Here is a 21,715-nt window from a genome sequence, read left to right on the forward strand (position 1 = left end):
TTCTGTAATATAGCCACAATGCAAGTAAGTTTAAGTAATGATCGTCAAAAAAAGACTTTTACAGGCAAGGAGGTGCATGGTCGACAGGAGCCAACCAACTTCCTTATTCAGTAATTCTTTGAGAATGGTCAAATATTAGAAATAATAAAAGGAGTAATACAAACACACAATATGCCAGCTCAAGACCCAGTTCCACTTTTGAATCCCCCCCCCTCCTCCTCCCCCTCCCCCCAAACAAAATGTTCTCAGCAGCTTTACTTCATTGAGCCTGACTATCCTGCTGTTGAAAAAGCATCTTAAGCATTGTACCAACTTTCACACCACACTCACTTGAGAAGACAGTGGGTTACTGTTGAGCCATTACAACAGCTGTGAACTTAAATGCTGACATGAAAGGGGCTTATCTGCAATACAATGCTACCATGGAAGTTTGTACTACTTTATCTGTCACCTTTTGAGGGTGCTTGTTAAGCCTGAACGTACCTGCAACAAAACTAAAAGTCCCTGGAAGTAGTCCAATATGAAACACCACTGTGTCTGAATCACCGCTCAGACAGCACTGATAGTTCAAAGCATGAATCCAAGGACATTTTTCATTATCCCAAATACAGCTTTTAATTCTCCATAGTGGCTTAAATTCAATCAAATCAAAGTCCAGGTAGAATGTAAAGGCTGAAAAGCTTCCCTATGAGGAGTACATGTGGTTATGTTCATTGCATTTACACATACAATGCTGCTACCAGTCCTGGAAAACTGAAGCACTGATGGATGGGTATACACACAGAATGACACCTCTAAAATAACTTAAGCTAAATAATGGTGATATCAAGTCTTATCGCAAGCGGATAGGTGGTTTTCCAGATATACTGTATAGAAGAAATGGTCTTGTGGTGTCCCACAATCATGTTTCAGATTTACTCTAAAGTAGGATTCTTCAATGGTTTAGCCTTTTGTCACCCTGCTTCATCAGAAATCAAACATTGGCACACAGACAATGAACACTTTCAATCTATCCCCTATCAGACTGCAAACTCTGGTTTCAGCTTGAGGAAGCAAAAGATGTTTGGTGTTTTTATATACTGACACCATCATACAAGGAACGCCTACTGTATAAATGGTATGTGAGCAAACACAGAGGACTGTTCTCATAGAGGCAGATTCCACGCTCAAATTCAAGGCTTAACACCTGTTTCTGTAAACTAAATCAGAAGCAGGTATGTGATATCAGTAATATAATTTAGTAATAGATAACATCCAGTAATAGTATTGTGGTACTGATTACAAGAAAGAAAGAGTTAGCTATCCTTACAGAGCTGAAATGTATGCCTGCCTTGTCTAAACGTATAGCTAGGACAAAAAGTTTTGCATCACCTAGAATTTTAGGATTGAGACATAATTATAAAAAATATATATATATATATATATATATATATATATATATATATATATATATATATATATATATATATATATATATGAACATAATTTAGATATTTTATTTAACATCATGTAATCAAAGAAACTGCAAAATTATATTGCAGAAGTCTACCAGAAGCCATAATAGTAGTATAGTATTTCAGATTAGATTTCGAGATGTCACATTTTTTAATTTTTGCCAGTTTTTCTTAAGTATATGGAAAACTACAAAGCAGTACGTAATTTAATACGTTAACGTGACATTCAGCTGGTTTCATTTGACTTTTGACAAAATGTGTTAATTCTATAGGGTCATAGTAACTAACAATGCAGATCCCCACAATCATGTGCAATTTTTTTCTCTGCAATAGATTTCTGTCCATCTGCTCCACAATCTAAAAAGGAGTTTGGTTCTTTTGGCTGCGTGCTGGCCTCTGAACTTGAAAAGTGGGAGTTCGTTCCTCAGTCATTATGTAAGTGCTGCTGATATACCGCTCTGAAGTTCCTTACAAAGTGCTTGTTAATTAAAAAATGACTGTACAGATAAGCCTTGGCATTTGGCATTCTGAGAAGACACGGCTCGAGCTGAATCACCGGAGGGTACTGTATTGCAGAACTGGTGTTCTTTTACCAAATGCCAAATTTTAATGCATTTCCATTTACTGGACTAATCACTCTTTTCATTGTGGTTGCCACTGGAGACACGGCAGATTTTCAAGATCTATGACACGGAATACTGATTACTTTCCCTACTTTTAAGTTCAATGTGTTTTTCCGGACGTACTGCCATTTAGAGGCCACTTAGTTACAGATTATCTGTTAAATAATACTGTGATAAAAGGTCACCTAGATACTGAAACCTGCCTATTACTGTTGCAAAATCCATTTTTGAAAAGGAAACAACCCCACTGAATATGTTAATACTATTAAAGGTGTTCTAGCTCTTAGCAATCTCTCGATTATATTTTTGTTTAAGATCCTCTCTTGGAATGTTGCACGTTTAATTTCATAAAGAACACCGATTAGTTCACTTGGAAATGCTCAGTTTCAAAAATTCCAAAATGAAACACATGTGAATAGGCATTTTATTGTATTTTAAACTATGGACTTGATTCTATTTACTCCAAATGGCTATAAATGCACAATTCTGTCAATGAAACCAAAATAGATACCAAACCAGAAATAAATAACTCAAATGTTTTATGTAGGGACTTGCAAATCGTTTCAGTAAAGCAAGGTAATATCCACAAACAAGGAGATTTTGAAGGATGATAAATCACATCAAAGTGTGGTATAAGAGGAGGGAAAGCACTGCAAATGTACTGTGGTGAACCTTTACAAAGAATGGGCATTCAATTCCATTTAGACAGGAACAAGCTACTTCACAACTTACTCTGCGTTCTGATAGACTTCTACAGAGCTGTTGAGGCCTTCCAGATGCTCCATTAAAAGCTGCAGGTTGGAGTTGACATAGCTCAGCTCCAGCACTGCCATCTCCCGGACCTTATTGTTTGTGGTTGCCCTGGAAACAAGCAGAAGGACATTAGTCAGTCTTTGAATCCTCAAGAATGAAAAGCCTCTTCACTGAGCATGAGGGAGAAAGACATTAGTTAGCTTTCTGTCGTGAACTGAAGGTCCTCCTGAAAAGTCATAGCCTTGTATTTAAAGATGAAGCCCTTTATTATATAGAAAGGGAAAATATAAAAATAAGTGTTTTATTCCTCACCTAAGATGTAGTTTAAAAGTGTTATAAAAATAAAAAATGGTGTCAGCCTTTTTACAGCTCTTTTGAAATGTCTATACTGTGAATAAAGTTGTTTGTACTCATATAGTACACTGTTACTGTATTGTAGTATATCTCATATCAATTATATTTTTATCAATTGATAATAATAATATTTTTAATTACAAAGTGCTAACCGGGCTTTCAAATCCATTTAGTTTTTATAAGCATTAGCAGCATTCTCTCTGGTACCCCTTCATCGCAATCTGTGCGGTAGGTCGTATGACCGGATTGCAGCAAGACCATGTGACCTACCTGGAGTGAAATTGAACTACAGCACAGGAAGTGATATTGTACCAGGAAGTAGAAGCAACTTTTCATTATACAGAGTTGTCTTTGAAGACTAGAAAACAGGGACCAGTTATTATATAGTAAAAAATATATATATTTCAAAACCTTGGTCAGCAGTTACTCTAAACAAGTCTTACACAATCTGCAGCTACACTGATCTCAAACCCGAATGCCAAGCAGTTTCTTTAAAGCCACATTAGACAATGTGAGAAAACGGTGCCTGTTTGTTTCTTGACAGCGTACTGAAAGCAATGCACGCACTTCTGAAGCTTCTGCTTGTTGCAAAACCAATTTGGGCAAACTTGTTTTGATGACTGATGCTGTCATTTTAAAGACAGAAAAAACCCACTGTCAATGTTGATACACTCAGGTCAAGTGTGCAGTATTACCTGCTTTAATCAAACACACACTCATACAGTTCTTCCTGAAAGAAACATTTGATATTTATTTGACAGCAAACCTGTAACAACGCACACACCAAAGCAGTAAAACAACAACTTTCCCGCCCACCTACTAGTACCAGGCAGCTGTAAAAGCTCTCATTGGCACCCAGCTGCAAGAAATGCAATTAAAAGACTCCAGCTGATTAGAAGAGGAACTCTGCACTCCCACACCAAAGACGAGTTATCCATACAGCACTAATACCTTCTGTAATGCCAATCAAGCGCTCCTCTGTAATGTTTTTCCTACGAAAACTAAGTCATGGTTCGTTATAGTTTTTTTTTACAAAAGTACACTGAGTGCTTGAATAAATGTCTTTAGTGCATGCAAACTTAAACAGGCCGAACAGTTTCACCAATGTCAAAAACTGTTTTTACAGCTCTTTCTAGGCCAGTTGACTGATTAACAGTTTCTGTGACTAAACGGATTTACAAAAATCTGTATGTAGCCTAGTTCCCCATTTATTCAGTTTGTAGTGCTTTCTTCATTTTTACAGTTCCCTCGGGGAACTCCATTAGTCTGATTCAACAATCCTGGAAATAATTTCCTCATTTAAGCTGGAACACAATGAAACATTTAAAATGGTTTATTTTTCTACAGCTATCCAGCCAAAGGGAGATCAATTGATCTGGGTGGAACAGTTTCAGCCAGCCTTTGTGGATAATGTTAACTACTTTTTATCAAATCCACATTTTACTGGAATCAGTACTCTTGAAATCTTTGAAAAGCTTTTTGCATGTTGCCCCCCCTGATGCACACATGTTGTTATAGAAACAGGTTACACAAAGGAAGAAATCAGTACAACGGAAACATACATTTTCACAAAGCCATCATTATAGAACATGTTTTCAAGAAATAGATGATCTGTCAGCACCATGTTTGCCTGTGTTCTAGGAAAAGTGTTTCCCTTTGTCACTGCATTGGGTAACAATGCAAAACCAATAACACCTGAGGAAATGCTTGTCCTATTTTTGACTAACACACACCTATTTTCCCTACCTGTCTTTTCAACAGAAAGAAATGTACTGCCTGAAATCAATGTACAGAATGAGGAAATCAGTTTCTTATTTGGGTTGAAGTTCTTGATGAAACAGACGGCACCTCACTGACTAAGCTTTTAGCACTGCAAAACCACAATAAACTTCTAAGTAATAGAGAACCTGTACTTAGAACAGATATTAACATAAGAAAAGTATGCATTATAAATATAACTATAATTTAACACGTCACTTCAAATTGTATCTTGTTAGTGATTTTTATTATTTTTTTAAATACCGATAAACGGTACAGCTTACCTTTTTTCTGTTGTAATACAACCCTAATTATGGCTGCAGCCCTTGTACAGTATGTACTTTAATCAATCGAGCTAACTGGGTCCGATACTAGTTTGTATAATCAATTTGTATGGAACAGGTATTAATAACAATTATTGTACCTTTAATAAATGTATAGAATAAAGTTAACAAAGTACTTAGTACACAAGTACCTACCAATGATAGATAGCTAGTAACCTATCACATTAAGCATATAAAATGACAAAACTTAAAATCATTAAATTAATGCAATTTAGTAAAACTTTAACACCTACAGTTAAAGTAATTAAATACTGTAATTAAATATACCATATACCAAACTCAAGAAACAATACAATTCAGTACAACTCTGACACACTACAGAACTTTCGGAATCATTGAACTTAAAAAATTCATTAAAACATTTCTATAATTTGATGCTTGCTGTTAAGGCATTGTAATAACGTGCAACTGAAATGAATAGAGTAATCTGTCGCGTATCTTGCCGTCACATATCCTCCCTGTTTATCCGCCATGATTAACCTCTTCAGCAACATAATTTATTATTGAACAGAGAAGTTTAGTTCAGAGATTGTAGATCCTGCCAAAGTTTCCATACACTGTGTTGTATGTGCCCCGTGCGCTGCCATTGCTGGTAGTGTCAAGTGAGCTGTTCAGTGTGTTGATATGTAAATAAATCCTGTCTGCTTGCGGGGCGTATCAACCTCTGTCTCGACCTCCTGCCTGTCACTCAGCAGCGAATGCACACACCCACAAGGCAGACGGCTACTCTGTCACAAGCATTAATACCCTGTATCTTTCTAAACAAGGGATTTAGGGGAGCTCCCTAATAAAAGCTGAATCTCAAAACAATAATTGGTTGAATATAGTAATTGGTACAGCTGTGTTCAATAATAATTAAAACAGGATTGATTCATCCGCCTTTTTACATATCCACCCTTACTCTGGTCCCACCGCAGTCAGATACGCGACAGATTACTGTATATGTATTTAAACATACACATTGCTACAGAGGATTAAAACTTGTATGCCTTTAAGCTTGTTTTGACAGCTGATACAAATGTGAAATCCCAAACACCTATAGGAACTGGGTTCAAGAATTGTACACAGGTTGTACACATAACATTATCACTTAAACTGCATTTTTATACAGTTAGATGCTTAATGTTTGTCATCACAGTTCAAAATTAATGTGCTGAAAGGATTGTCAACATTCTGGAGAATGGGGTTTTTCTATTTAAGTACTGCTAGGAATGCAAACTGCTTTGAAGTTTGACAGCAAACTACCTGAGGGATATTGTAGATAGGTTAATCAAACAGGAGGAAATGTTTTGCCACAAACAGGAAGCAAGGTTTTTTTAAGCAGATTTAAAATATATTACAAAAGTTTAAAAAAATAAGTTCTGTAAGTTTCTAAGTTTCTTTAAACTTATATCTGTATTGAAAAACATTAAGGGGAAAAAAGCAATCCTTTTTAAATTTTTTAAAAGGTTCAATGTTTATTATTGCTGCAAGTGTGTTAAAGGACAAAGACTGGGTGTGAACCAGTTAACTCTTAACCTCATCTCACCAACAGGGATAATTAACTTTTTCATAGACTAGAATACAAGTGCTTTAGTTTAACTAATGTAGTATTTAAAATTACTGTACACAGGTAGTTAACAGTAACTAACAGCTTAGAAACAAAGCCATTGCATTGGACTATTGCATTCATGTGGTTGTATTTGGTCCTTCGAGGGAAATATATTTGTCAGACTTGTATTACAGGTTCTGCCAGCCTGTGAATGCATTAGCTGATAAGTGGGTCACGGATTTGAACGAAAGTGAAAAAAAAAATGGTATCAATCCACTTTTGGCAGGAATTTAACACTAAAAGGTAAGAGTTGGCTGTAAACCATTTTGTGGTTCATAGCTCTAAAACTTGAGCTCACTGGTCTGAAAGCTAGCAATCAGTGGTCACAGGCTAGGGTGTGGCATTGAGTTTTAAACTGGAAAACAACCAGAACAAGAGGAAGAAACAAAAGCAAACCCAAGGTCATTGATACAAAAAATACATGTATCTTCTATACTGTATACTAGTGGCAATAAAGTATGAAATGACACCTGTGGTGGGTGGCAGTGAAGAATGTGGGTGCAATGATGTCAAACAGCTTATATTGTACATGAAATCCTGAAATATCTTGCATAATACAAGAAATAAACAGGTATACAAGAAATACATGAACTCATTGGTTTTATTTGTGTACACTGACAGCCCAGTACAAGTTTACCCCAATAAATTTGCACAGCAATTCTGCTCTTTTCCCATGCCTTTGCCATGGTTACACTATGTATTTACAACAGTTTACCCTGCTTCGCTATGTTTTTTAAAATGCGTTACAATGCTTATTTATTACACTTTGCTATGCTTTTATTATGGTGAACATTTACAAAGGAGTGACAAATGAGTAATCCACAATCTAGTCCAAAGAAGGAGTGCCTGTAGCCCTACCGTACACTTCAACACGTCTCACCATTCTTAGCATGACATATCTGCAATTATTGAGGAAAGGAAAGGCTTTTACTGTTCTGCTTCTATGTTTGTCTCTTTGTCGTAGAATTATTTTAAATGTAATCTACTCCTGTACTTTACATTCCCCTGAAGAAACCCAGAAGGCAAAAGCTTGGGAAGACTCGCTTTCTTTCTTCTATAGCTATGGCCAAAAGTTTTGCATCACCCTACAGAATGTACAAATTTTGCTTCATGAAGTTGAATAAAACCTGATGAATAATGTTATGTTACTATACTGAATTACATAACGATTTTTAATTTTCTATATACTTAACGTAAAACAGACAAAAATTGACAAATGTGACATTTCAAAATCTAACAGAAATACTGTAGTACTAGTATGGCTTCCGGTAGACTTTTGTGATATAATTTTGTAGTTTCTTTGATTACACGGTGCAAAAGATCTAAATTATGTTCTTACAGTTGTTTTTTTTTTTTTAATTATTATTATATTTCAATCTTAAAATTCTGTGACGCAAAACTTTTGACCATTGCTGTACTGTTTGGTACTTAAGAAAATGTATTTTTTAACCCTAGTTTGTGTGAGCTAGTGTTTTACTTTCTTCATGGGTTTGATGTCTAAGAGTGTCTTAAATTCTTATTCTACTCAGACTGTACTGTAGATGCAACGGATACAGTAACCTGTGTATTGGGTGGGCACATAGCCATAAGAGAACAAAAAAAAAAAAAAAGCTGTCATGCTAAACTTCATCTACAACATGGCTTTCTATTCCAGCATGTGAACAATACACTGGTATTAGTGGTCTCCAACAAAACGGACAGAAAATGAGTTGTTTTGCATCAGGGTTGAATATTACCCAGGCTTGCCCAAGGCAGGCTGTGGAAGTGAACAAAGTGTACATTTTTCAAAGTGGAGCCGACATGTCCAAGGTGGGAGTCAGAACCAGTCAGCTGGAAAGTGTTCTACATATGCCTGCTCTCCTACTTCAGGGAATGAGAACGCCAATTTATTTAAAAAAAAAAAAAAAAAAAAACCTTATTTTTTTAAATGTTTGGTGTGTTTGTAGCTGTATAGAGGAGACAGGGAGTTACAGTCAAACATAAATCCCGAGGTAAAAATTCCAGCTAAAACTTTCTCTGAAGTGTGCTATCTACGGGAGTAAATTTTATCTTAAAACAGGATTAAACTGCTATGCAACTTAAAAACTGCTTCACACTCATTCCATGTGGTAAACATTCCAGAATGTTCCATATCACTGTCACTCCTGTTGGAGCTTTCTCAATCCAGCTCAATCCCTGCTGCCAAAGAAAACTCTTCCCTGCCCTCACAGTAGGAATTTCCTCTGACACCTCTTAATGTCTTTATTAATAAAACCACATCCCAAAACTGAAAACAATAAAGACAATAATGCTTTGTTCAGTTCAGATTGGGCTGGCCTAGCCTGTCTAGAACAAAAACACAGGCAATCCTGTAACAGCTCAGACTGCTTGTGTACAAAAAATGTGTCTTCCTGCATCAAACACAATATTGCGTTCATTGTACCACCTATAGGGAACGGTTTGTATGAACTGAAAGAATACTTAAATAAAGCATGGCAGGTACTGAAGGCCCTTACTTTCAGGCTTTACAAAACCTTCCACTTTATTTTATTTTTTTTACATATATTCACATAATTTAGACCCACAAAAAACTGTCAATATACTGTGGTCCTTCACCAGTTTTTACACAGACTGCTGTTAGCATTCACAGTCAGTAGAATGGAGCTGTATTCTATCCCCTACTATTACCCCCATATTTACTAGGAAGACTGAATATAAGTTGTCTTGTTTATTCATATTTGTTTTAACACTAATACATTTCCTGGAAATATAAAATAAAATAAAGGGCCTTGCTAATACTGTTCAGTGTCTCCCGATGCACTCTGTGTTCAGCTTGCCTGCTGCTGTCAGCCAGTACAGTACGATACAGCAGGCAGAACAAAGAGTGCATTTTGCTGCCCTGCGTACAATGGTGGGAACATACCGCAGAAGGTTTTCAGCACCGGCCCTCATTCGCATCTCCTTAATGATCTGCTGGTTCAGAGAGACACGGTCATTCTGCAGCTTGCTTCGTCCCGTCTGTGCAAAGGGGTTACAGCCCTGAAAAAACAAAACAAAAGGTTTCAACAGTGCTGAAGAAACTATGGGAGAAATGCACTAAGCACATATTCTGTATGGGACAGTTCATTAAAAAATAATTCAGGACCTGAATTTGTTTTTGTACAGGATAATAGATTAAGGCCATTGAAGTGGTTTCAAAGACTCTGTAATCCTGATGTTTTATTCTCTTAACACTGGAAAACATAAATCATGCATTAATATTTATGTGGATAATGCAGCCACTTGTTAATCCTTCCTTTTCAGCTGTGTGATGTAACCAGGGAGTTGGTAGCTACTCTGTTGTGTAAATAAACCATAAGCACAAATAACAGGTGTTGTGCCTACTGCACATAAACCAAGTCTTGTCTGCGTGAAACACAAGAAAGAATGTGGCAGGAAAAACAGGCTGTTTTCTAAATACGCTGAATCCCTTAAAATGTCAAATTTTTAGATTTCATGGTAAAAAAAAAACACAAAAAAAGTTTTGGATAATTGACCTGAAAGTTCTAGAAGCAGTCTGTAAAACACATTTCTTTTTGGTGGTGCCAGTTGCAAGTTTAGTTATATAGTTCATTTTGATTTAAAGAATGCAGCTAAAACACTACATTACTAAAATATATAATCATTTTTCTAAATCTATTCACACTTGTGCAATAATGCACAATCAACACTCCTTGAAAACATGTGATTGCCACTCACTTCAATCACAACGATGTTCAAGATAAAATTGATCAATTCGAGTAAATGAGACTAAATCTGGTAAGTTTCTTAGTCTTACTTTATAATTATGATTGAGCGTTTTGAAGTAATGGGTGATTAACAGTCTGGATCAGCAGCTTTCACTTTCAGAAAATATCTGTTATCAGCATTTTTGAAGACCCCCTTGCTTTAACCACTTCAGCACCATGATGTAGGCACGTACGTCAAATGAAAACCCACTTACAGTACCATGTCGTACGTGCGTACGTTAAGTTTCCCATTCTATTCTACGCGTGGTTTCTCAGTCTAGCGTTTCATATATATATATATATATATATATAGTGTTTTAAATTATTATTTTTGTTTTATTATCAGTTTTACTTGTTTAGTTGTAGCTTATATAGTTTTTAGTGAAAGTTAAACAAGGCAACATACGTGGGGAGCGACAACGGTAGTGAAGTTGGTTCGAAGAATTTCAGTACCAGCGTCAATGATACTGACTTATCACTTAGCGATGATGATGAAGAGGATGTGGGGCCAAGAACAGTACAAACTGTACAAACAAAAGAGCCTGCAGCTACTTAATAAGGTAACCCTGCTGCAAATGGCAGTGCTGTGACGAAATACTATCAAAGCACTGGGTACAAGGCAATAAAGCAGGCGTCTGCGGCAGCCAGATTCATCACAATGTCTGCGCAAAGTAGCTGTGTACACGCATTTGTGACTATCCCTCCAACACCAGGGAAGCAGAGACTGCAAAAAAAGGTGCAGGATCTGCTACGAAAATGAAAACAAAAGAAAGGACACAAGACAAAATGTGCAGTGGTTGCAAAGGCAGCCCCGGGTTCTGTTGTACTGAACATTTCAATGAATGGCACAGAGTAAGTCGACAATGGCACACGTTGTGATGTTGTTTTCCGTTATTAAACAGTAATTACTGTTTACTGATTACACTGACGTAACACAATTTTTGTTCCTGGGTAGTAAGTGTTCTTTCCTAATTGCTTATGCCTCAAAAGTATAGAAAATGGCTATTATTCCCCACAAACTTTGCTTTTGTGACCAGGACAGTGATATTTCAAAATATCACTATTTCCAATGGGAAAATGGGCAAATGTGTGTCTTTTCGTTCACATAAAGTCAGAAAAAAAACAACATATGAATCCAAATTAACATGTATTTATACTAAAGTAATACAAAAATGACTACAAAAGATTTAGAAGTGAGTAGTTTTTCGAGATTTACAATTATACTGTATTTACTGTGTGCCCATATCAAATATGCCAAAAACCATGCCAGCGAGAGTCAGTCCATTTAAACAAAATGATGTGCCCAATATGGCAGGTCCAAAACCAATTCTTCATGAAGTTAAAACACATTAAAAACAAAACAAAACAAAACAAACAAAAAAAAAAAAACACTACAACTAAAAGCAAAAGCCCACTTTCCCATGCATGCAACCCATGAAAGCTTGCATGCTGTTTGCAACAATAAAATAGGACAATAAAAAGGTAAAGAAACGGGCATAGCAATAATGAAAACTGATTTCCAGCAGAAACCCTGTACAGTGAATGGCTTTTAAATTCACATTACACAGAGCACAGCATGGCTCTCTCCTGTGTTGCCTGGAAACAAAAGAACATGCCATTTATATCAGCCCAGGGGCTGGCTTTTATTTACCTTCTAATTGACACAGGAAGTGGTGGACAATGTCTAATGGCAGTTATAGCTTGCATGAAGAGCACAGGCATGGAACAAAGGGCCCTTTCTTAGCTAGGCTTTCAATGACACATTTAAATATAAAACCACAGGTATATCTGACAACTCCCCTCTCATTGGAGAAAACAATGCAGAAGTCAAGGGGTTACTCAAAATGAGCTGTCCAAAACATGTTTTTCCAAGAGAAACGTGTATTCTGTGTAATTTATAGAATTGTCACATATTTTATTTTTCTTTTCACTGAATTCAGTAAAGATTTTCTTAAAGCTTGATTACTGCAGGAACGTGCTATTTTTATTCTTTGATTTACTAAAAATCAATAGTAATGCATTGTTCTAATCTTTCTGGACTTTAAAATCTCTTGAATTACAATATGTACATAGTTTAAAAAATATTATATATCTATCTATCTATCTATCTCTATATATATATATATATATATATATATATATATATATATATATATATATATACATATATATATATATAGGGTATCGATGGGGGTTTGCCTATTTAGGGTAGGGTAACAAAGACTGTGTCTGACTGCATTTGAAGTTACTGTACATTTATGGACTATACAACATCTGAACCATCAACTAAGCATGATAAGAACATTTTAAGGAACAGTGAGGCAAACGTCGTAAACAGTAACCATGGTGTCATACAGTATATATGTTGGCATGCTTGTAGGACGTCAATTATTTCTACGTCACCCTTCTCTCTGCCCTTCAGTAATCATTAACTAAACACTCAATGACTATTCACTATTATTACCAACCCACAGCTAAACTGAGGCTGCTTCCCTCAAGGGAGAATACGATCCGATATAGTCCCTACTTAGCTGCCTTTAAACAAACAGACATGAACATGTACCATAGAGTTAATAATGTACACAGTCTACTGTTGACAAGTCAGAGTTACTTAAGGAAGGACCATGAGATCTAAAACCACAAGTAAATAAAAAAGGACAGAAACTGGAGTCTGGAGTTCCAATGTGCCTGTGTAACTGACTTCTCTTCTACTGCAAACTGTCACACACCTCTGTTGCATGACAGGTAACCAACATTTCCAGCCTGTTTAATGGTCATGCCCACAATAAACAGTAACATAATAAAGACCTCATACTTTTTTTTTTTTTTTTTTTTTTGACTATGTGGGTTCTGTTTTAAAACAGTTCAGCAGTAGATGTCCAGTGGACCTTAATCCCCATGTTACTGCAAAATGCTCTTTCTTTAAACAGTAATACATTGCATTTTGGAGTTAGGTTACTAAAAATGTAACACATAATGATAGAAAAAAATATACGGATATTTTCTGATTTTGGAGACTGAATGTCATGGACTTATCAAAATCAATTGTTTAAAAACTCATTAATGAATATATTTCCTACATAAATAAATACATTAAATTACTATAGGACAGTTGTATCTCTATTTCCAGTGAAATGCAGACGGTAACAGTAACAGGTTTATTGCATTATATATGTTTTAAACAAGAACAGGTAACCGCACGTAGGTAGAGCAATGCAATAGTGCTGCAGGTGCACGCACTGAAAGAAAAGGGCGCTCCAATGTGGTCTGTGAACCACACCCGTCAAAAAATATTACGCCTCATAACACTTTATATTAACGCTGATAACTCTATATACTTTTTTTACATGACGTTATACCGTGTCAACCTAGCCACGCTAGTTTTATATGTTTCAGAACCTACAACATGATCTTACTAGTTTGTACCGCATGTTTTAAGTGTGCCAATAGAGTAACGACAAAACCAGGCAGCAGAATGTGTTACTGCGCAGATATTAAAACAGGCGTCCATACACACCACTTCCCAAACATAACCATGTATTCATGTATGATCAATCTTTACCTGTTCGCTTAGACTGTTTGTCTTATGTCCTGGATCACATTTGAGTACCGAAAGCAAATTCACATTGATGCAATCGGGAACAGGTTCAGCGAACTGTTGCTTAATATTAATATGGTCGCCTCAACAGTATGTAAATTTAACTAACACCTGTCAAGTTCCACTTTTCGTTTACGCAAAACTTAAAGACCTTAAACCCACACCAACGTAGTACTTTAAAATTCTAAAGTATGCTGCTTACTCAATACTTAATATAACGTTTTCTAAACACCCCTTATTAAACATATACCTTCTACGAAAGTTATGACAGTACTTACGGTAGTTTACTAACATTACTGCGTGTAACTCTGTTTATTAACATTCCACGGTTCCCTTTCCCGTACCGAATCAAAAATAATACATTTGCTATGAAACACCCAACGCGTGGGTCAAAATACAACTATTAAACAATGTATACAATCACAAAACTAAGTTAGAAGAAAAAAAAAAAAAAACAATAGCTTGCATGACCTAAAACTGAAAAGAGTCAAAGATGCTGCTGAATTCCAGCCTAGTTGTACTCCTGACATGGGGTACTGAACAATATCAGTAATAAAGCAAAATCCACACAAGTTACTCACTACTCATCCATCCTACCTTTTTGAAATAGCCACTAGCAGCCACATTGTTCTCCTTGTGTCCGTTGGATAGTATTGTATCCATCACTCCGGTTTATAGCCGTATAAATCGTTCACCAAAGTTATTTTTCTCCTTGCGTGCCAGGTGCTGCTTTTCAGAAGGTTACACTATTTTCTCTGACAACACGTTTCACAGCGCTTGAGATTCGGACTATCCAAAACTCCGCCCTGAAGAGCTGACGTGCTCACTTCCACAAAAAAAAAAAAAAAAAAAAAAAAAAAAAAAAAAAAAAAAAAAAAAAAAAAAAAAAAAAAAAGGCCAGGGTGTGTCATCGTGAGCTGCGTTTGTTTGCAACAACAACAGCAACAAAAAATAAAGCACTCTTAGCAACGCCCTTTTCTCCAATAAAATACATCTCAATGCATCAGAGGATAGTGGTTATAGAACTGACGAAGTGCTATAACATACGAAACCATGTATATATTTATTCAAAATGTAGCTTGACTGTGTTTTACCTTACTTTCGCTGTACCTCACTCCCGTTGCTGTGATTTGGCTAGGGTTTGCCACAGGAAATTGATGCATATCTAGAAGTCTTTCTCAATGTCATTAGTGTTTATCACTATTTAGAGTTTTATAGTTAGTTTATAAAGTAAAAAAAAAAAAAATCCAACACACTATTTACTGTAACTGATCACATCACAGCAGATGTAGGGAGATGTAGGGCCCTGTTTTGAAGCAAGTGAATAGACAGCTCTGGCAATAAAATATAAACCCGGCAAGCAAAAATGTTGTATGGAGGTGGTTCAACTATTGTTTTGAGTAGTTTTCTTCCAGGTTAAAATTGTTTGTTTCTATCTGATAATGTATCTTAAATAACTCTAAACCAAGTAACATGGTTTGATTGTGCTCCAGGTGTATATAATGATTGTATAAGGGCAAACCAATTTCTAGATTTAAAACACATTCATTGAAGATTACATTTTGCATTGAAATTAGATTCCAAAAAGATGACAAAATAACTATATTAACAGTCATAATGTACAATAGTCAGGGAGGTAGGCAAGTAATGTATTTTAAGAATATCTTATAAAGCTTGCTGAAATGATGTGGGTGCTTTGAATCAAATCTTATTTTGATGAAGTCAATGGTTCTTGCTTTGCATATTGATTTCAAATAACAAAGAACTTGCAAAGAATGCACTAGAAACACAGACAGGTATTTATATCTATTGTAGGGTGTTCAAAGGAATTACATAAGAATGGAAGAAACAAAGATGGACCTCCCTGTTATGTTTACACTAGATATTGACCTTTGGCCAAAGTGGCTAGTAATTCTAGAAGACTGAAGAACTGCCACAGCTATTAGAACTGAATCAGTCAGCCCCTCCTGGCATCCGCAAAGATCAGACAAGCTTGTCAGTGATATTCACCACCAGCCAAGGCTATATATTCAAAATGATCCATCAGTAACGTGAAAAAGCGTAACACCGTGGCCGAGATCAACCATGGACTAAAGCTTCCATTTAGCCCCAGATTCTGATTCGCAAAATAGCTTCTAAAAAAATAATGTCATTTTCAAATGTTCTTACAATTAGATAAGCAGCTCTCTAGATATATTAAAACTGTAAGTGTGACATACACAGACAGACAGGACTGACAGACATGCCCACAGATTATGATGCATGAGGTAACTTCAAAATTTTGCAATTTTGCAATTGACTATACTATAATATATTTGCTCACCTATGTGTTACCATGTTTTCACTGTGCTTTATTATACTTTGCTATGGTTTTACTATATTAAATTTTACTTTATAATCAATATGATTCCTCTTTCTAAAGCTGGTGCCCAAAGCAACACATTGACACTTTCCTCATGATCATTTCACACATGTTGTTTTCAGAGACCATGATTCATTGACACCCATTGTAAAACAATCACCATGGTGGTATGTGACAATGTGTATTGGCTGAGTATATTAGATCACAGAAGTCGTAATACCTGCTGCAGAGGACGGTTATTGAGTAATAATTACAGGGTGCATCAAGTGTACAAGGAGATAACTGGTTTGTAATATCTGTTGATACTGCATACTGGTGAGACCAAATGTAATGTTCAGTTCTGGTTATGACATTACCAAATAGACATTCTGGTCTTTGAAAGAGTCTAACAAAAAGCAACCAGTCTAATCCCAGGGTTTGAATGAATGGGAACTGAATGTATTTATCCTAGAACAAAGTAGAATTATGGGGGACTCAGCTGAAGTCTTTAAAACCTTAAAAGGATTTGACAAAGTTAACCCTACCCAATACTTTAAGCACAGCACAGAACCAGGACCACAGGGCACAATGAGAAGAGGAAACAAATTTAGGACAGAGAGCGGGAGACATTTCTTCACACTGGTGAGGGTATGGAATGGGTTATCTAGCCATCTTGTTGATGCTGAATCAGTGAGATCCTTTAACTTCACAAGGTTAAGCAGCAGCTAGAAAGCAGACATGCACTGATGGTTCGAATGGCCTCCTGTCGTTGGTGAATGTCCTTGTGTTCTTTCATTTTTGTCCTGGGTCCTGGATTTTGTTTAAAAATACAACTTTAACTGAATCTGTTATTCTGCTCAGCAATAAGGTCCTTAGGGTATGGTGACAGGACAGCTCAGCACAGATATCTTCTAAATGTTTTTTTTTTTTTTTCAGGATAAATATTTAAAATAAAATACTAATGAAATTCACCATCATTAAACCAAACTATCTACAGCCATTTACAACAAAATAAAGGTTGTTAAGCCAAAGAATGATCAGAAATTAATTTTATAACCATATACTGTGCATTTTTTTAAATCTTTTTATTATTTTTTCTATTTCCTGTGCAAAACTATCAATACTGTAAGAAAAAAGCCATTGAATTACAGGATAAACTGGATATATTTTAAATATTGCAACATGTGAGGAATACCTACAGTTTACAGTTGTGAATATGTATGGCATTGTGAGGAGATATCTATCAGATAACATTGCTTAGAATCTTCATTTAAACCCATGGACAGAGTGGCTGGACAAATTGTCCTGTTACAAGATATGCTGGGTTACTTAGGAAAGCAATTCCCTGAATTCAACTGTTTAATTTAGGGTTAAACATACTTTCCTGTCCACACATTGTACTTGTTACAGTATATACATGAAGTGGTGTGGTTATTTCTATCATGATGGTGGCTCTGATGATCAGCCCTGATATAGCCATCAATGGCCTTGGTTAACAATTGCAAGACCCTATTCCTACCAGAATGTCTATTTGGTAATGTCATAACCAGAACTGAACACTACATAGGGTCTCACCAGTATGCAGTATCAACAGATATTACAAACCAGTTATCTCCTTGTACACTTGATGCACCCTGTAATTATTACTCAATAACCGTCCTCTGCAGCAGGTATTACGACTTCTGTGATCTTATATACTCACTATGCTGCACATAGGACTAGGATGAGGGGTCCTATTACATGCTGGAAATTATCTATAGTCTATAGTGTGGTGGCAGGGAAACTAATACATTTGCAAAAAAGCTTAGTTTAAAGTATAATATCTTGCAAGCATACAGTAGAAGACAAATAATTATCTTTCCTTTCCTTTCCTTTCCTTCAGCCTAGGTTTGTGAGACTGCTTAATGATTCATGATTTGCTTGCTCTCTTGTCAGACTGTCACACACATTCAAAAGACCTGACAATCAACACTTTTGTCATGTGATAACTATCAATACATGTGTAGTGCCTGACATATAACTAGACAGATAGTTGCTCAAGGTCAGCAATCAGTGTGTCATTAGCCTGGAGTGATGCAACACAGGTTCCTCAGATTCTGTATTGTGTGTTTGAAGATAGCCATGGATCATGTTGCAGTTTAAATCCCAGGGCTCAGTTTTGCCATTGACAGATTTAACTTTATTCAGCCTCTGTTCCATGTGTGAGGTGTGAGCTGATACTGATTTTGGTTCAGAGAGCATTTGTTCTGTCTATATCAAAGTTGACTGTACTACTGTATGTTAAAAGCATAGCAATGTGCTTGATAAAACACAGAGAAGTATAGCCCAAATCATCCTAAACTCTGACTTAAGTAAAAGTATATACTTTGCTGGTTATTTGCCTTTCCTAAGGCAATGTGGATCTGTTTAGGCTTTTGACAAACACAGTAGTAAATGTATAGTATAAACTACAACATCTGCACACTTTAATAAATGTATGAAGTCATTTACCAATTTATTTTATTGAATGTGTATTTTTGTGTAGGTAATCTATATAATATACAGATAGAGTTCAACTCAATATCTGGCTCATAAAAAACATCCACATATACAAAGATTGAAGATGTATCATTATTACATTCTAGTTGACTTTTAGCTGTGTATTTTCAAACTGCTTAACCTAGTCTTAAGATAACTCCTTTTTTTAATTTTACAAAACCAGAATCAAACAACTAAGTAACATAATTAGGGCTGCTGAATTTACCAATGAACATCAATAAAACACCCTGAACTAAATACAAATAAAAACAGTGTTCATTCTATTTCAGGTGCACTTTTGTTTTTTGCAACAGAGGGACAGCTTGCCCTATAATTCCCATCTGTACTGTTATTTGATTCGAGCAATTCTCCTATAATTCATGAACTACTCGCAAGTCATGCTTGTTTCACAGTGTTGTAACATTAGCTTGGAACATTTGCCCTTTGGTTGTGACACAGCGAAAGCAATCAGGTTTCAAGAGCGGATGGAAGCTTTCAGAAAATGTGGTACATGTTTTGCAAGTGCAGCAGCTTGAATACACTATGTAGAGTGATACTAGGGTGATACTGACTTTGATGTGATAATAATGGTTTTGATTTAGTCTGGTCTCCTCAGCTTTTAAGAATGCCATTTTGTGCTGTAAACAATTGCTGGCTTTCCCCCCCAAAACAGTAGTATGTCAATGTTTGCTTTGTTTTATATAAATACTGTACTTGGAATGCACTTAAGCAGGTATGTGGAACTGTTTTGGTAAAGATATATGAGACGTGGTGAGATCAATCCTTAGGAAAAAATACAAGTATAACAACAATTAGCCTAAATCTATCAGTTTATTTTAGTTTAACTGCTGGGTTGCATACTATTGATGTATATTAACACCATTGACAGATTGGAATATATGTTTCATTTTTTGCATAATTTTTCTGTGTGCAGTAAATTACTTATGTAGCTTCGATCTCATTTGTTGTTTTACAGTCTTGTAGATGTAGACTGTTAACACACCGTTATCATCAAATCAAAGTCAGGTAACTTAGTAAATAATTTGGCTCAAGAAGATTACTTTTTTTTTTTTAGGAAACCCCTTCATTTCATATGTGTTTATTATCGTATTATGTATTCTCTATTTTTTTTTCTTTACCAGTGAAAGAGAATCCTAAAAGCTGAATTTCTGAATTGAAATGGGTTTAGAAATTATCACTAGACAGGTGCCTATGTTCAAATGAGTTAGAAAAATAATAATAATCTCTACAAAATCACAGTTTCAGAGGGGAACATCCCAAGCGGTTAAACCTTGTCACTTCGTACTCCAGAATCTTCACTGGTTGAAAAAAGATAATAGGAAGTAAGTCTGGTAAATAGTTATATAGAAAGGGATGGAAAACACAATAGTAAAAAATGTAAATTAAGAAAATGTCGTTTATATAAAGCATCTATTTAATCTGAAGAAACTTTAGCAGAAACATTGGCAGACCACAGTATTTATAAGTAATAACACTAGTCCTAAAACAGTCAAACAGTGACTGATATATACATGATATATACAGTGGCAGCGCAATGGATTTGCAGTTCTGAAAGTGGTTGTTGCTTTTTATTCCCTATATCTCAAGATTTTTTCAATGTAGATTGCTTTCTTACTTTCAGGTAATTTGTTATATTGTGCTGCTTGGGTAATTTCACCACAGCACCACAGCACCACATTGTCATAGCATGTCAATGGATTCACAAGAGAAGAACAAGATTTCATGACAGTAATGTATGCAAACTAAAAGATTACTTCTTTTTCAAACTCCACACATGAGACACACATAGTGAATGGAAGGGTTTGACAGGAGAGATTTATGGAATTGTTTCATTAGCTATAACCTCTTTAACAAAATATAGGGGGAGTGAGTGAAAGCTGTCAAAAGAGCCAGGGTCATTTTACATGAGCAGACAGACATGGCTTTACCAGAGTTTTTATAAGATTGATAGAGAGGAGACACTCATTTAGTCACAGTAACAAAGTATTTCAGTAGCCCATGGAATTCTCCCCTCCCAGCTTAATTTATAGCAATGGACTCATTTGACTTTGTGTGAGAGCCAACTGTCACATTTCTTTGTTTTAGTGTCAGGTATGTTTACCTGTAATGATATGTGTACTTGACATTCCGACAATATTCCGAAGTCTAAAATGTGTACAGTACTTAAGTGCAGGCTCTGTTATTCCAGTGAAGTGGTTATTAATCAGTAAAGATGTATTGTTTCAGTGCTTGTGAAAGATGTAGGTGCCAAGCTAGCATGCCTTAATACTGGCATTAACACCCCCTGCCATTCAATCCTTTATCACTGGAGCAGTGACTGCCACGCGCAGAATTGTAGCTAGAGACTGCCACGCGCAGAATTGTGTGGTGCTTTGATTTCTATCTAGACTGCCAAACACCTTTCACTTGTGACCTGAGCTGGATTCAATTCATAACTCTGGACTGGAGGGGAAAGTTTTAGACATACTAAACTTTTTAACTAGATGCCTATATAGCGTGCACGGGGGTAGGCAGCAGCAGGGCTGGTAGGTGACATAATCACACACAAAGACATAAGCCCGATATACGCTCCTTACAAAGGAGCAGTCTGTACAGCGGTATCGGCGCTATGCTTT

General features: G+C 36.0%; 1 protein-coding gene across 1 annotated transcript in view; it reads right to left on the reverse strand.

The window, feature by feature from the left end:
• LOC121296596 (rhophilin-2-like) overlaps positions 1-15,004 on the reverse strand; it is a 29,120-nt gene extending 14,116 nt beyond the window's left edge. Inside the window, exons 1-3 of the mRNA XM_041222313.1 lie at positions 14,819-15,004; positions 9,780-9,895; positions 2,810-2,938 (exon numbers count right to left, since the gene is read on the reverse strand). Of these exons, the coding sequence (XP_041078247.1) occupies positions 2,810-2,938; positions 9,780-9,895; positions 14,819-14,884 (311 nt within the window). The 5' untranslated portion in view covers positions 14,885-15,004. The remainder of the gene's footprint in view (positions 1-2,809; positions 2,939-9,779; positions 9,896-14,818) is intronic.
• Between the last annotated feature and the right edge of the window lie 6,711 nt (positions 15,005-21,715).

The sequence above is a fragment of the Polyodon spathula genome, chromosome 21 (assembly GCF_017654505.1).
Source record: "Polyodon spathula isolate WHYD16114869_AA chromosome 21, ASM1765450v1, whole genome shotgun sequence".
Lineage (NCBI taxonomy): Eukaryota > Metazoa > Chordata > Actinopteri > Acipenseriformes > Polyodontidae > Polyodon > Polyodon spathula.